The following is a 17,372-nucleotide window of genomic DNA, read 5'->3' as shown; positions in this document are numbered from 1 at the left end:
GGCTATGATAATATTGATTTAAATTGATACGTATATTATGATTAATAAAACAGAAGCTCAAATGAAAGTAGGGAAAATAAGGAAATAGCTAAATAGAATGATGAGCGGCTAACGGTCATTTCAAATATAATTGTAAATCTACTCACACACGAAATTAACGCAACAAATAACACTGATAAGATCTGCCGGAAAATGGGGATATTTGGAGTAGGATGGAAGTATGAAAAGGAAGGAAAAAGGGAAATTAGAGCTGAAAAAGGGTTATAGATAATTGGCCAAGGAGGGCTCGGTCATTTCAAGTTCAATCAGCAAAGGAAAAAGGTTGACGAAAAATATTCTAAAGTTACACGTGCATGTTTAACCAAACTATTCTAGTGTCTGATAAAATTAAAAGATAGCTTAAGCTTGAGAGCTATAAGCTTAAGATATACGTCGATTGAAATAATACTGTGCAGAAATCAGACCCATTAAGTTTAACCCTGAAGAACTATCAGAGGCAGTTACGTGCCGTTTAGGAGGTTTACCGTGGAAAATCCATCTGCATTGGAGATTACGACAGCGACGAGCAACTCCTCGCTCCTTGAGTACGACACGCACGCTGGCAGTGGCACATCTGACAGCCACCCATCCGGAGAGCGGCAATTTTCCCACAAGCAGCAGCTAAAGCCACAAGCAGTGGCCGGAACAGACAGCAACGGCCGAAGCCGAAGGCAATCGCCTTCCCCTTAAGCAGTAACCTTCCCGTTAGCCGCTGCCAGCCTCAACAGCAGCCGTTCGTACGTCGATAGTAACCCCTCCGCAGATCCAGCAGCAGCCGGCCGGCAACCACAGTAATACACACCCACACAATCATTGTAAGTTAGGTTAAATAAAATTAATTAACTAAAGTGAGAGTTTTCAGTAGTCGCCGTGTGTCCCTGATTGGTGTCATAAAGCCGACCTCGAGAAGGAGATTCTCTCCCTCTAGATCGAGCTAGCCTAAGAAAAAGAGATCTTGAGTGTCCACCCCGGAAGTCCCCAGTGGTTCGACCAGGGACTTGGGGTAGTAGCGGGAGACCCGTCCGGTCACCGAGCAACACAAGTGTAATTGCACCAAATCAAAGTGACACGTATATAAAGTGCTCGATCATTAATGCTAAGCGTTGATAGCCGACTCTATTTGAGTTTCAGGGGTAATCATTCAAACAGTGTGGAGTTGATCTGAGAACACCATGTTTTTCTCATGGTCAACTTTATGTGGCATGTTCCAGAGTGGGCTCAGCCTATAATTTGTGCGTACTTGCTCCTGGTGGGGAAACTAAACTTAGTACTAAACTAACAAATAAATGAAAAATTGTGGTTAGAAAAGTACAATAACAAAACTAGTCATTTCCTATGGGTGGGGTGGCCATTGTTAAAAGCAGAAGGTGCAAATAGGAAATATGTCTTTTTCTCTTTCTTTATAGGGTTTTATAGGGATTTCCGTAAACAAAACAGGTGTACGTGTGGCTGGGTAGACAAAAAAGGGGAAGCTGACATATGAGGAGGAACGTCCAAAAGCGGAAAAAGCGTTATATTTTTGCATTATAAGCATTTCGGCTATAATAACTAATGTACAAGGGCTGTTAGACAAAGGCGCCCCGAGTAAGATCGGGCATTCAGCTAGTATTACATAATTACCCTTAACGGAGTATTGGTTGAAAGCGCCATCCAAAAAAAATTGGGCTGAATTGCCTTCCAAAAAAACATTTGGTAGGGCTGTCACGCTAGTTAAGTTCCGATTTTACTAGTTTGGTTGCTTCGCTTTAGCCAAGCAAAATTTGAACAAGTTAAGTATGGGATACTTGTAGAACTAATTATTATCTACAATATTGCTGAATTAGCATTCGGGGATTTAATTTCTTATAACGGCGGTTTTTTCACAATCAACGGAGTGGAAAATTCGGTAAACCGCGCCTTCACGCTTCGTCCCATTCTGTTTGGACACTATCAACACCTTTGTTTCATTACTTTCTTCTACCACCCCCTCCGTTGATTGTAAAAAAATTACCGTACATATTAGTGTACAGAGTAATAATGGAACTATGATTTTTGTCGACTTTATCAGTTTCTTTCAGTAAATATTGATACATTTGTGTTAAACACGAGTATCGCGAGGTCAACTGCGAGGTAACGGTTTCAAAAGGATTCTCTTTTAATCAGCCAAATATGTTAGCTCACTTCTGTGATATTCAGAAATTTACGACACAAAAGGTCCAGTGTGACGCATGCGATTTGGCATGTTGGGCCGTCTTGTTGAAATTGTACCTATTTTGCGCAACATTGAATACCTAACCAATTTGAAAAAAAAGACCTATTTAAATCAGTTGCGAAAATGCCGTTTCACAGTTTTGAAGAAGATTTCGTTAAATATAATTAAAATTGTCGTTGACAATGTTACTTTACTTTTAAAAAAGTGTGGTAAGTAGTGATTAAACAAAAAGCTGTTTCCAAAATTGATGGATTTTTCTTATTGCAAATTATTTTTCATTAGTCTAGAATATATTTTCCTAAAAATAAAGTTCAAAGCAAAACGTCACATTTTTCACGGGAAGGCGAATTGAATAAAATCAAATCGAAAAGTTCACATGTTTTTGTCTTCTCATTTTATGTTTCCTACCATCATCCACCAGACGGCGACCACCGTCGGTTTTGGCCAACATCGAACCAGTAGCACACGGGAGCTATGCTTTCCTTGCGAGGATACTGTTAATTAATCGTACCGAGAATTCACGTTTGATCAATTGCACTTGATTGCTATGACCTCTCCGACGCTCGTTGTTGGGTTGAAATTATACCTTATTCAGGAAGCTAACTACCAGTCGGAGGATCATTCGTCATCGCCATAATTGGCAAGGTGCGAATCGTGTGCAAGGTGTTACAATGTAAACCACCGGGCCACGTTCCGCCGAGAAAGTACCTTACCTACTACTACTGCTACTATCCGCATGCTGTAACTTCGACCGTTGGTTGCTTTCGGCAGCATCTCCCCGAAAACCGACACGAGACCTTTGCCTGTGCTTGTGCTTGTGCTTGTTTCGGAAGGTTACGAAATAACTCGCCCCGGTCCAATTACGCAAACATGATCTCACCGTTGGGGCCGGTCTGCTGGCTATTGCTGCTGTTGCTGCTGCTGGCTACTGCTGCTTGGTTCCGTCCAGGAATCATAAAGTTTTTAAATAGCGATTAACAAAACACGGTCTCGACCGCCATCGGCACCAGCAAGTGAAAGTGATCACCTCTCGCAGCCCGTTCTGTGGAGGAGACGCTGGGATCTTTCGACAAAGCGGAGCGGTCAGCAGCGGCGAGAAGCCGGTTCCGGGTTTGTTTATATGAATAAATGACCGAAATTCCTCATGTTGTAGGAAGCTCATGGAAGTAACGGAGGAGGGAAGTCTGCGTGTTACGAGCGTTAACTGAATCTATGAACCTGCCAGATTTCGATGCCCTTGGGCTTTTGGTGGGCGCTAATGCTCTCGACCGCTGCGTTGCAGGCTGGTTTGATGTTCTCCTTTCACCCCGTGTTCCGATCAAACGCCGAACAGGAGCGGACGAGTGATAGTTTTATTTTTAAATTAAAATTCAACGGTGTGAGAAATACTGCATACCGAATCCGAAATTCAAATTTAATTCATTCAGATTGTCAATTAATTGGGGGTATCGATAAGAGGCCTTTCACAAGAGAAAGCATCCTGCAGCAACAGTTTGACAGCAAAATGGGCTCTATTTTCAATATCGGGTAGTCGAAGGATTGGTAAATGAGTTTCAGTACAATTTCTTTGTAGTTTATAAAACGTAGAGTGACACTGATTGGCATTTTAATAGCACAAAGAATCAATTAAGAAAGGAGTGTGAACATATTTAATTTAAAACCGGTGATTTATTTTGGAACATTGCTAGACTTTCCTTTCGTTTTACATTGCTAGACATTCCTTGCTGTATATAGTATGCCTGATGCTGCATTTTTCTACTTTGCTCTTCGATTGAACCGAAACAGCATTATCTATCATGTCTAGACGATTGAATTTAGCGAGCTTTTTCATGCGTGTATAATGGTTAAATCGATTGGAATGTCACATGCATCGGAAGTTACTCCCAACTTACTTGTCGTTCGTCGATGGGAGGACATAAGTTATCGAATCAATTTCTATTTTGAAAAAAATTCGTAAAGAAGAGGTGATTTATTTGCATCAGAATTTAGGTATCAGGTATATCAAGTGTAACACATATTTACTTACAGCGTTTCTGACACTCACGTTAAACGACAAACAAGAGCAGAGCAATGAATGAACTGTTTATATAAAATTTACGACTCAATAGTGTTGTTCCATCGTTCAGAAAACAAGGAACAGTGCCATTCTCCTACGACCACGCTCCAGAAATGTATCAATCAACCTCCACCCACCACGACAGGGGCGGTGGTGGGTGGTCCACGGACTCGAATCAATTCCTGGAAGAAGTGCGAAAAGCGCTAACGAACCGAGACGCAACAAAAGCAAATCACGTCAGTCAGTTTTCCGCCAATTTTGCATCCTTCGAAATTCAAAACAACCTGTTTGGTCTCCTGGCTGGGCTCGGACCGGTCCGGTTCCGGGAAGAGAGACACTGTCTAGAATGACACTTCCACTCCCAAAACGGCATAACAATGGAGGCGCGCCGGGTAAAACGATACCTTCCGATCGGTCACCAAACAAGGCATGTAAATACGTTGAAGTATATTTTAAGCTCCGGTTCTTCGAAAAATGAAACATGAACCTCTGGCGTAGGAGCTTTTGTCAGGGGGGCAAAAAGCAAATCGCTGACGATTGTAACAAACGGCTCTAACGAGATGTCGGAAGAAACAGGCCGTGTAGGTAGGCCCTCCCGGTAGGTCGTCGTCCCGTTCCAGTTTGTTGCAATCGATAAACGGGTGCTATGATAAATAGCTTAAACAAGAGCTTTGCAGTTATTTTACGTCAGTTGCCATGAAACGGTCCCAACGCGAACTGCCCACAACCGCTACAAGGGAGCAAAAGTAAATTAAATCAGCGCGACTCAGTCCTTCAGCGATCCCGGTCCCAAGCGGTATTTCGGTGCTTAGTACAGATTGAGCTTAATTCCGACTGGATTTGCCAGCTTGCCAAGGGGCTTTTGCTCAGACCGGGAAGGACGAATTTCTGTGACTGGATTTTGACAACTGATTGACGACTGTATGCTGAAAAAGGCGATGTTTATGGTTTAATAAATGCATGAAAAAAATAACGTTTATATTGGTTATCAATCAAATAATAAACTATGATTATTTACAAAGCCAATTACGTTGATTGTTTATTTATAACTGGATTTGGTCACCCAGCAAATTTCGTACTTCCCCAAATTGGACTGAATGTTATAAATTGTAAATTTTAGCTGAACTAAGAGCTGCTTTTTTTAGAAGATGGAATATAGGTTAAGTTTTGCATATTTTTGAGGAGTTCAGCGTTTAGTATAGTGTATAGTCAATCAAACATAGGGTTTTCAGAGAACGTTTATATCTAAAAACTGCATTAATTATAGTGTAATTAAAAATTGGATAATCAGCGGTTTTAGTCCCGTTCCGTTATGGATAACTGACGTAGCTTTAGACGAATACACTGAACTCTTTTTTTACACGGGGGATATCACGATTAAACTAGTTGCCTGCACCATATCGCTTATAAACTTACCATACGTGTGGCGTAGCAATACGATATATCGCATCAATCAAATTGATTTTCAACCGGTTGCCTGTTAAACTGCAATAAACCTGTTGGTTTTATAGAGTTATTGAAACGGTAACACCCTGAATAATCAGATTTATTGCTGTTATTAGGTATAAACAATTTTAGAGTTCAACACCGAAATCATTTTTTTATGTGAAACCACATTGCCATAGTCTAGTATTTTTTAGACTGCAAACAAAAATTTAAGCAAAAGCAAAGTGTGAGTTGTAGAAAAAGGTTCACAGGAGGCAACTAAAATGATTTTGCAAGAAATTAAGATTGAATAACTGAATATATTTAATTTGCTAAAACAATCAGTTTCCATTTCAGGTTTCAACCAATTGCCACATATAAGCATGACAAAATTTAATGCGCATATGCTGTAAAGCAACGGAGACTGCTGAAAATCTATTAATTAGTCTGTGGGATATTCTTTTATGGTCGCTACGCTATACACCAGCTCGATCACGATGATCCGACAGTAAAACTTTAACTTTTCTGCACACGGTTGTATTTTCAAGTTGACAAAGCCGGCGGACTGATTTAGCTTTTTACCAGAGCAAGCTGTATGCTTAATGGCTTCATGGTAGCGATAAAGCTTCATTAAATTATGGCGCTAGTGGTGATCTCCCAAATAACAATTCCAAGTTCCATTACGTTCCTCTAGTGGTTTTTCATAGCCAATGCCGCCTAGCTTTAGGCCATTGCAAACATTTTTAAAAGTTTTTGTCACCCCCCTTGAAAGTGGTTTGAAAAATCGGGGGGCAAATAAATAATTTGTGGGTTATAAGTTAATGTTTGTTTAAAAAATCAATGTGGGCTCTACAGCCTAAAGAACTCGAAAAATGAGTGTACGAGCGGATTTCACGCTTCTAGCATGGTACAGAAATGGAAATTTAGACAAATTTTTCGGAAATTCCGAAAATCAGCAAAAAATCGCACCCCCTTTAGTTGCCCAACACCGAAAGGACAAAAACTTTATAAAATATTTGTAATGGCCTTATTTAGGTTTTATTATTTGTGGTTTTATTATGGCGTTAAGCAATACCAGGATGTTAGAATTCAAAAACTACTTACAGTTAGCTATAAAACCAGAATAAAACTGTTTATAAAGCAAATTTGTTGTGGTTGCTTAAATGGATGGATGGTAAAATTAGTTGGTTGCGACACATCTGTTACAAACTTACTATAAGTGGGGCATAGCAATACAATATGGCGCACCAAACAAAAGCGATCTTATTGCGCGTTTGTTAGATCGGTTTTGTCCGTTAGTTTTATAGTGCTATAAGAACGGTAACACCCTAACCAAAACTGATTGGTGTTATTATGAAATAAATATTAAAGTACAGCACCGAAATCATTGTCTATGCGATGCCATATTGCGATATTCTAGTATTTTTTTAACTCGCAAACGAAATTTCATCAAAGCCACGCGAGTGGTAGAAAGAAAGTTATTATCAGTCGGTTTTCATGTCACTGTAAGCAACTGATTTTGCTAGAAATTGAGATTGTCTAATTAAATATATTTATTTTGTTTTCGAAAATCGCAAAATTTCGATGACCTGTTGATTTTATCCACCTACCATACCAATATGCACGATAAAATTTAATGCGTATGTGCTGCACAACTACAGAGACTACTAAAAATTTATTATTTATTCAATGGGTTATTTTATTAGGGACCATAATAACAATAAACCAAATGTATCAAGATGACTTGACAGTAAAATTTTACCTTTTCTGCTTCTACTATGAACTATGATACTATGTAAACAAAATTGGCCGAATGATTTAGCTTTTAAATAAAGCAAGCAATTATGGCAGTGGCTATCAAGCAGCGAAAAGCATAATCGGTTTTATTGCTGCTTTCTGCAGAGCGTGATAGCCTACTTGAGCTTATAAGCTGTTTCTTATAGAGTTTATAAAAACCTTCTGCAGAGTAGGCTACTTGGTCGGAAGGCAATTTTATAGCGGTCATCGGAAAGTTCTGGTGGAGAAATTGGCTATGAAAACCACTAGAGAAAGGCAATAAAACTAAAATTGTTACTTGGGTTATGCCAATTGTCCATTATGCCTAATATCTGTAAGCCTAACGTCACGCAACCATGGGAATATGTGGAGAACAAAGGTTAAGGGCTACTTGAAACTGACCAAACTTTGTATGGAAGAAAATTACTGCGAATTTCGAGGCAACTTTTATTAACAAATGCAGGGGGCCCCAATGCGGAATCCCTTGACCCATTTGTTATGTAAGCTATTTATGGCAAACATAGAAAATGAATTAAAAGAAATAAATGTGTAACCAGATGCCTGGTGGAGATATTTGGATGGCTTTGACATTCCATTGAAAATAATCAATTAATGTCTACAAAGATATTAATATTATATTCGTGAAGGATCAAAACTGCAGACTTCCATTCTTAAAGGTTCTTTGAAACCACAAAATTAAATTTTGAAATTTTTAAGAAATTAGCGAGAAACAGGTGATACCTATCACGTTCTACTACGGCCTCTTTTGAGTATAAAACTACAAGATATACAGCCCTAAGGCTTGTACAAAAGGGTGACGTAGGACTATATCACTCATTTCAACTTGCTTGTGGCCTTTAAAAGGGCCATAATATTAAAGCCAAAGCACGTTCATCGCAAATATGACTTGCCATTCGAATGTCCTTCTCTTTTGAAATGAATGGCAACAGGCACATAAGTTAGCGGCGTTGATTCACTGTCACTTGCTACGAGAAGATTTTACTAGTTTACTTTCACGGCTTACCGCTTGTTACGTTACAGAAAATATGGTACATACGCAAAAATTTCTGTTTTATTTGTATGAGTGTCCTTATCCTGTCTGGAATGGGTCTCAAACCAACATAAAATAAATTATTGCCACCAAAAACCCCAACATGCCAAATTTGGTTCCATTTGTTTGATTAGTTCTTGATTGCTTGACTGTATAGGAGCTCCCCCTCTTACGCCCTCCTTAAAATTGCTCTCTCACCCCCTCCGTAAAATTGCTGGTCATGTTATCTATCCAACAACATACAAATTGTCCAGTTTCGTTCAGTAGTTTAGTAGTTATTACCATTTGAAATCTTTCATTCAAACGTTACACTCTAGTTTCGTTTTCACAAAGTGCTACCCAGTCCCAGTATAGTAAACAAAGACGTAGTCCTACGTCAAAAATCAGAGGGGTTGTGTACAAGACACGACCGCATATATAGGTGACGCAGGACTACGTAAGTCTCTTTGTAGTGATAGTGGCATGTATTCATGCTTGTAATCATTCGATTCATCATGTATACATGCTATATGCAACATATATACATGCTACATGCGTTGTATGTAACATTTATCAAAGCAGTAACATTGCATACGTTCAATTCTCAAAAGATATTGCATTTGAAAACAATTTAACAAAATCAAGTACACAAACTATTGCTTTCCTGCTACCTTACTGAAATTAAAGATTGTTTTTATTATCCATGGTTTCCCACGTTGAAGAGATTTTACCAATTCAATCCTATTTTATCAACAGCACATCTTTTCACTACACTTCTAATGAAACGGCAAGCATGCGTATTCATACAGAGTCGTATTATAACCGAACAGTACAGCTGTAGCACATTTTTCCAACACAGATATCAAGTTCGCCGAGGTTTAATCATCTCGTAGTAAAGAATCTGCGATCTGTTGGGACTACAAACTTGTGTCATTTTTTCTGATACACTTCCCTAACACAGACATCAAATTGGACTAGTTTTAATAGCGTTCGTAAGAAATCAGTTGCCACGAGGGGGCTTTGTTACTCTCTCTGGCGTACTTCCCAAGCAAGGACATCAAAATGGTCTAGGTTGAACCGTGGTGTTAAGAAATCTTGTTGAAATGAGGGAGCTCTGACACTTGTTTTGGCTTAGTTCCCAAGCTCAGATATCAAATTAGTATAGGTTTAGATCATCGTAAAGAATCTTCCAACCAATCACGAAGCGAGAATTCTGGTAAAACATAGGTTCATTATTTTCAATTTTTCAATAGTTCAACATCAAGAATCCATACTTTTCTTCATTTGGGTCAATTCTTAGAAGATTTTCCGATCGATTGGTGTAAGAATATTGAAAATCGATCGGAAAACCGCTGAGCTATTAGCGCTCAAAACCTTTCATTTTTCGTGACGCTTGCATTTTTCGATTTTTTGGAATGACACCCTATCTCAAAACTTGCCGTAAGACGTAGTCATACGTCAAAAGTGAGTACTTGCTCTCACGTAAATATAAAGAGGTAGTGTGCATTAATTATTATGATTGTAATTGAATATTTAATGAACTACCGCCATTATGGGTACACAACAGCCACCCAATCAGCTTCGAGGTGCGATGCTGGTCTAATAAGCCTGCCAGCTAGCACAAAATCGTTCATCAATGTACAAGAATTATCGTAAATATCTCTTAACGAATTTGGAATCGTAACTAAAACTAAGTAAAGTGCGCCCAAATTGATTTTCAATCGTATATAATGATAATAAGTGACACACGTACGATTTTCAGCACAGAATTGTATATGTATATTGTAATATTGTCGTATATAACTACGTATATATAAAATACGTATAATTATTCATAATCACGTGTATCGCGTCCAGATTAGTTCGGGTATGCTAATTTTGCGCATCAATACGATTTATTAGCATGCATATTCGTACGTAATGTTGATTATTAACTTTTATATACGTACTAGCTGACCCGACAAACTTCGTATTGCCACAAATTAACCTGTGTTGTACATAAATCATGAATCTCGGATGAACTTTGTCACAATCTCGAGTTTTGCAAGTTTCTGAGGAGTTCAACCTTAGATGATTCATTTTGGCAGTTACGTAACTATGACAGCATCCCAGGTAACCAATAAGCGTCACCAACGCTATTCAAATGTAGGCCAATAAGCATTTAAGTCGCCTTTAATGCTACTTAAATGCTATTTTGACAAAATATACAGCTACTTTACTGATAACCTTCTTATAGTGCTGACAATGCTAATTTACAGCCAATTACCGACACGAAGAATTTGAATACAATTTTGGATGCCAACACCTATGCAGTTAAAAAGCTTATATACAACAACGTGCATTATAAAATGCCAGATACGCTGATTTGCTGCTTATGTTAATGCTTATTAGTTACCAAGAATGGGTAGTTTAATATACAAATTTGCGATTTTTCCTCACAGTAAAATAGAAAACAACTCCCCTGTCCCCTCATTGCATAGCCACAAAGCGGATAATAATATTCGCCATGATTGTACAACATTACGCCGAATATCATTTTGCGATAACCTTAAGCGGAATGTACTATTTCACGGAAAACTTTTTTGTGGAAAGCACCATTTCGCGATCCTCTCCTTACTCGCTGTCGCTCGTTCCAGGAAACCCAGGTAGACCTAGGAAAATAAAAAAAACCTAGACAGTAGTGATTTCTGCGGGGAGTTGCTTCCCCACAGTGGGCGGAGCTTCCGACGGCGGGTCGCCGGCAACACTCGCAGCCGTCTCGTCCTGGATGATCTAGTGTTACTATAGACAGTTTTTGTGGTCTTGTTATTGACTAATGTTTTATAGAAGAGTCTCGAATTTCTCGAGTTTTTGAGTTTCGCAAAAATTTCTGTTTTATTTGTATAAGAGTTCATATCCCCCTACCACAGGGGTGAGAGGCCTCTAACTATCATAAAATAAATTCAAAACTCCAAAATCTCCCACATGCCAAATTTGGTTCCATTTGCTTGATTCGTTCTCGAGATAAGAGGAAATTTGCGTTTCATTTGTATGGAAGCCCACCCTCTTAAAAGGGAGATGGGTCATAACTAGCTTTCTAAAGAGGAGAGGGGTCTCAATTCACCATAGAAAAAAATCTTGTCTCCAAAACCACTTATATGTCAAATTTGGTTCCATTTGCTTGATTAGTTCTCGATTTATGAGGAAATTTGTTTTTCATTTGTACAGAAGCGCCCCTTCCTAAAGTGGGAAAGGATCCTAAATCATCATAGAAAATATTCTTGCCTACAAAAACACCCACATGCCTAATTTAGTGCCATTCGCTTGATTAGTTCTAGAGTTATGAGAAAATTTGTATTTCGTTTGCATGGGAGCCCCCCCCCCTTCTAAAAAAGTAAGGGGTTCTAATTCATTATAGAAAAAATGGTTGCCTCCAAAAACACCCACATGCAGAATATGGTTCCATTTGCTTGATTAGTTCTCGAGTTATGAGGAAATTTGTATTTCATTTGTATAGGAGCCCCCTTCCTTAAGTGGGGAGGGGTCCCAATTCATCATAGAAAAAAATTTTGTCGCCAAAAACACCCACATGCCAAATTTGGTTCCATTCGCTTGTTTAGTTCTCGAGTTATGAGTAAATTTGTATTTCGTTTGTATAGGAGCCCCCCCCCCCCTTTAAAGTGGGGAGGGATCCTAATTCACCATAGAAAATATTCTTGCCCTCTAAAACCTTCACATGCCAAATTTGGTTCCATTTGCTTGATTAGTTCTCGAGTTATGCAGAAATTTGTGTTTCATTTGTATGGGAGCCCCCCCTCTTAGTGGGGGGAGGGGTCTCTAACCATCACTAAAACCTTCCCTGGCCCCAAAACCTCTACATGCAAATTTTCTCGCCGATTGGTTCAGTAGTTTTTGATTCTATAAGGAACATTCGGGCAGTCAGAGTTGCCGGCCGAATGTTTTATTGCTCTAAACTATTGCCGCACCCTTATATTAGGTAGTCTACAATCTAAATTTGTTCGTATTCGTCCAATTCTATCATACCGCATACGCACCACACACTCGTCTCGGCAACGATATTATTTTTTGTGTGATTGCTCTTTGTTTCTACCGTCGAAAAGATAGACTAGGTCTGCTAGGTCAGGGCGATAGAAACAGGCAGTCTGTTGCCGGACGTTATTCCGGCAAGTTTTAGTGTCTCTTAGAAAAAATACAGCCGGTGGTGGTAAATCACTGGATTTACCAGATTGGATTACCGGTTGCACATTGTTATACTTGATCGGTCGTAGTGCATTTTTTAAATTACATGTATCTAAATCGCGCTGCTTCTGTACTCCCAATGTGAAGTGCCTCGAGGCAGTATATTGGAACCTATAATTTTCGTTGTATTTGTAAATGACGGAAATCCTGCTTGCTTGGAAATCCATAAAAATTACTTGTGCTAAAAACAGAATAAAAATTGATCTGAAAGGTGAAAAGAACATCGGCATACTGTCTTAATACAAGTGAATGTTTTCCGTCAGGTAGTACAATCACCAACAAAATGAACAAATTCTATAAATGGTTGACTCCCAACTGTGTGACTAAACTCCAAAATTAGTAGAATCCCGATTACTGATATTAGTCAAATTTTCCCAGCTTCGTTATCGCTTGTTAGTGGCTGATGACGTTAACGTGCTCAAATAGTATTGGAAGCGATTTTATTACACAAGATTGATATGCTATAATTATGTTCCCAAAACTAACTGAAAGTAAGTGAGTCCGATTGAAGAATATTTCCTTCAATGTTCATTTTTCATGTGTTTCAGGTGGGGTTAGAAGTTATTTATTGATTCATAATTCTTAGTTCTGTTTAGTAGATTTCTCTTGTTTAACTTTAGAAAAAAAATCATTAGTTTGTCATTTGAGACTATTCAGTATTATGGACCGACATTGTAAAAAAAATTGTGCATGTCTTACAATTATTTATTTCAAAATACGAAGAAACTGGCATTGATTAATCGTGCAAACTTGGCAACGAATGATTTCCATTACTTTTAAATGTCCCTTTTTAAGCATAAGCTCGTATTACATAACCGAATCAAAGATTGCTTAATCCGCTGAACGAACGAAAGCGGAACTGAAAACCTAATGACCCTCCTGACGACGAAGGAGTGGCCTTCATTGATTCCAATTATTACCAGCAACGTGCCTGTCCATGCGGTGCCGTAAACAAGCTCCGGCAGCCGGTTTGCCAACCAGAGGATTAACTGTCCAATTTCTTTCTTCATTTCTTTCTTTCTCGCCTCACTCTCAGCTGCGACCAACAGCATTACTAATCTATGCGTTGGTGCTCACGCGGGCGACCGATGCAGTCGTCAACGGTGATGCTCAGCGCCGGGAGGCACCGATCGCTGATTCCTATGGGTTGCCACCCTCCTCGCCCGGCGCCTCTGGTCCTGAACAACCAACTCCAGTGTACGGCGCACCAGCAGTAGCTCACTATCCGCCTCCACCACCGGACGTTCCTCCGCCTGCTCCGATTGTGCCGCACAAAGAGTACGGTGTTCCCGTGCAAAACTTTGGACCTCCTAAGATCAACATCGAGTACGGACCACCAGCACCTTCGAAACCTGTGTTCCACCATCCTCCGAAACCGGTATATGGCCCACCACAGCAATCGTTCCCCCATCCACCTCCGCATCATTCGTATGGTCCACCCCATAAAAAACAATCATCTTTCCTGGACTCCTTGTTTTCCACATTTGGCTTCGGAGGAGGAGAGGAGCATCATCAACATCATCATCATCAACCACCACAACCACACTACGGTCCACCACCCCGACCGGCTTATGGACCACCCGCACAGGCAATTCCGGTAAGTCAGTTTTCCTTTCGCTCAAATCAAAAAATAATTGATAACTTTTTCATCGATAGAAACCAATTTACGGAGCACCAGCTCTTCCGCAACCTGCCCCACTGTATGGCCCGCCACCAAAGCCAGCCTACGGTCCTCCGAAACCAGTGTACGGACCTCCGAAGCCAATCTTCAGTGCACAACAATCTTTCGGTCATCATTCGTCCGCCCATGTACCACCGACACCTCCTGAGATTAAATGCGACGGATGGAAACCGATTGCGGGACCCGTTATTCAAACCAGTCAAGTTGAAATTCACGCTCCGGAATCCTCCTATGGACCACCACCAAGCGGTGACTTCTTAGCAAACCATCAGCACTCCTCAGGTGCAGAAGTCGGATTACAACTGCCTCGTCTCGAGCCGGGACCATCATTCAACAATGATCTTCATCATGGCCTGGACTTGTCCAAGGGAAACAGTTTTGAGGTAAATTAAAATTCGCGCGGGGAACACATGAAGGTAATTAACATTATTTTCGATTTAAGATCCATTCGAACTCTATTACTGACTCTTACGGAGCACCGCCACCGGACTCGTACGCCCCCGGCAAATACAAACCATCCTTCGCAAAACCATTGCCTCCACCACCGAAGATCCAACTGCCACCTGCTGCACTGTACGGACCACCGCCTCGTCCCGGACCCTATCCAGTTCATGGTCTGGGCATCTCCCACGGAAGTGTCAGCGGTCAGTTGAAACCATGGTTCGGTCCGGTCGCACCACCACGCCAACCGATAGCCTATCGACCACCGGTTCCGAAAGGACTTATCGAATCCATCGGTCACACCGTAGAGCACTTGGACAACTTTGGCACCAAACCGCACTACTCCGGTAACGTTTACCTTCCTCCACCAACCAGCGACGTAGCCACAGCTCTTCCGGCGCTCGAACTCAACACCCTACCGTCCGATCATCCACCGAAACCGTTCCTAATCCAACATCAACTTCCGGAAGCTTTAGCACAAGTCCAGGAACCCCGCTACCACGATCAACAAATCGTCGCAGTTGCTAATGAATGTGGACACGGTCCCGAACTGGCCTCACATGGGGCCAGCAACGGTCAAGCCACCTATTTCGAAGCGTCTGGATCACAGTCCTACAGCGATGCAAACAACCTCGACACCAGCTATGGTCCCCCGGCATCGGGATCCATAGGAGAGTACCGCTCTGCACACCAGCTTCACGCTAGTGAGTCCGTTCCAGCATCTAGTCTTCCAGGTTTAAGCGACGGTCTCGGTAAACTGGAGCTAGTTTCCGCACAAAAGTCGCAAAGCCTGACTATCCCTGTCCAAGGAAACCACGGATCTTACCAGCTACAGTTCCAGTCGGCTGATCCAGCCGGCTCGCACCATGGTGAATCCGCTCCCCATGAACAGATCCTCTCCGAAGGACTCCTGCAATCGATTCTGTCGGCCATTGAACAACCGCAATCGAACTATCAACCAGAGGAGTCACCGTACGACCCGAACATCGATCACAGCGAAGTGTCCGTTTTTCTAAAAAGTCCCGAAGGTCAAAAGACCCTAGCGGATCCGCCCAGCGTATCGCACCATAAGCGATAATTGTGGATTTCTTCGAGTAACCTTAATTAGTCAACAGTGTGACTTAAAAGTATGTTTCTGAGAGAATGTTTGTGTGTGTGTGCGCCATAACAATTTCACCATTACTAGTTTTCAACTCGGTCACGGGTTTGGACCCGTCCAAACTCCTGATCGGTACCGATTTTTATTTATTTTCATACCTCCCTGCTGAGTGTGAATGCGAAAGTATGGGCCATTAAATCGACTGATGTTCGTGATAATTCGCCGCCGTGAAGCAAACTGGATCGAACAGGCCAGAGGCCAACCAAGTTACCAAGTATGTTGCGAGCGCGTGTACAGCTGGTTACCAGCCTGCCATTAGCGACGGCACTCGAGCACTGCAAATTATCGGAAAAAATAAATACTAACACAGAACGACGGCTAGAAATCCTACGGGCAGATCAACGATGAAACCTCTCTCCGACGACGATGGCGAGTATGATAATGATGAATTAAGATGTCGACGGGATGGTCGAATGACATGACGGTGTCACGCAAATGATGTCCGCCGCGTGATGAGTTAATGCCGGCTACGAGAAATGTCACGCAGGAAAATATAGTGTTTATCGGCGGACCGAGGTGTTGGGAAATGTTAAATCATCATCAACGAAGGTAGCAATTAGTAATGAAAAGCCGTCGTAGAAGGAGCGCGTGTGGCGGTCAAGTGTGTATGTGTTCGCGTTTATCATAAATAGCGTTTTAATTACCGGCAGGCGGCTACATTGTGGAGAAGAATGTCGTGCCGGCCCGGCGCGGCGCGAGATTGATCATGCCGAACCCGGGGCATATGTGTATATTTATTGAAGCGTTTAAGAGGGACGACGTAAAATGTATCAATTACGAAAAAATAAACAATATAACTTATAGGCTGCCATGCACCGGCCTGTGCGCCCGAGCATGGGTCAGCTTGCAATTACCGCTGTGGAGGAGGAGTTGGAATAAAATGCATTTTTAAACATGAGACGTTCTTTTTTGCTTGGAAATAAGATGACAGTTCTCAAAAGAAAAGAAAAATAGGGTACGGGAGGGTATTTTCAGCAGGTTTCTAAATTCGGCCTATTTGCCATTCCTTTCGCCAATAAATATATTTTGCCGACACACAATTTTAATATGTTATAACTATTTTCTCAAAGCTGTAAGCATCTACTATCTTTTATTCAAAGAACGCCAAAACCACCTGTTCTTCCACTAGAACCAGACCATTGGCCGAAAAAATAGATGCCATCGCTTAATGGGCTGAAAATACTCTTCCGTACCCTATGTTGTTTGTAGTAATTCATGAAATATTTATCTCATAAATGAATTTGTCTTTAATTAAGTGGAATACAGTGGACCCCCGTTCGTTTGAACGATCCCTCGTGCAAACTAACGGGGTTATTTTTTAATTTGAAAAACTGG

General features: G+C 41.0%; 1 protein-coding gene across 1 annotated transcript in view; it reads left to right on the top strand.

The window, feature by feature from the left end:
* LOC128741232 (uncharacterized) overlaps positions 1–16,913 on the top strand; it is a 98,845-nt gene extending 81,932 nt beyond the window's left edge. Inside the window, exons 2-4 of the mRNA XM_053836879.1 lie at positions 13,793–14,353; positions 14,413–14,820; positions 14,880–16,913. Coding sequence (XP_053692854.1) covers positions 13,793–14,353; positions 14,413–14,820; positions 14,880–15,956 — 2,046 coding nt within the window. The 3' untranslated portion in view covers positions 15,957–16,913. The remainder of the gene's footprint in view (positions 1–13,792; positions 14,354–14,412; positions 14,821–14,879) is intronic.
* The last annotated feature ends 459 nt before the right edge of the window (positions 16,914–17,372 follow it).

The sequence above is a fragment of the Sabethes cyaneus genome, chromosome 3, assembly GCF_943734655.1.
Source record: "Sabethes cyaneus chromosome 3, idSabCyanKW18_F2, whole genome shotgun sequence".
In the NCBI taxonomy this organism is placed as follows: domain Eukaryota; kingdom Metazoa; phylum Arthropoda; class Insecta; order Diptera; family Culicidae; genus Sabethes; species Sabethes cyaneus.
The sequence above is the reverse complement of the archived record's forward strand: the minus strand, read 5'-3'. Positions and strand labels throughout refer to the sequence as shown.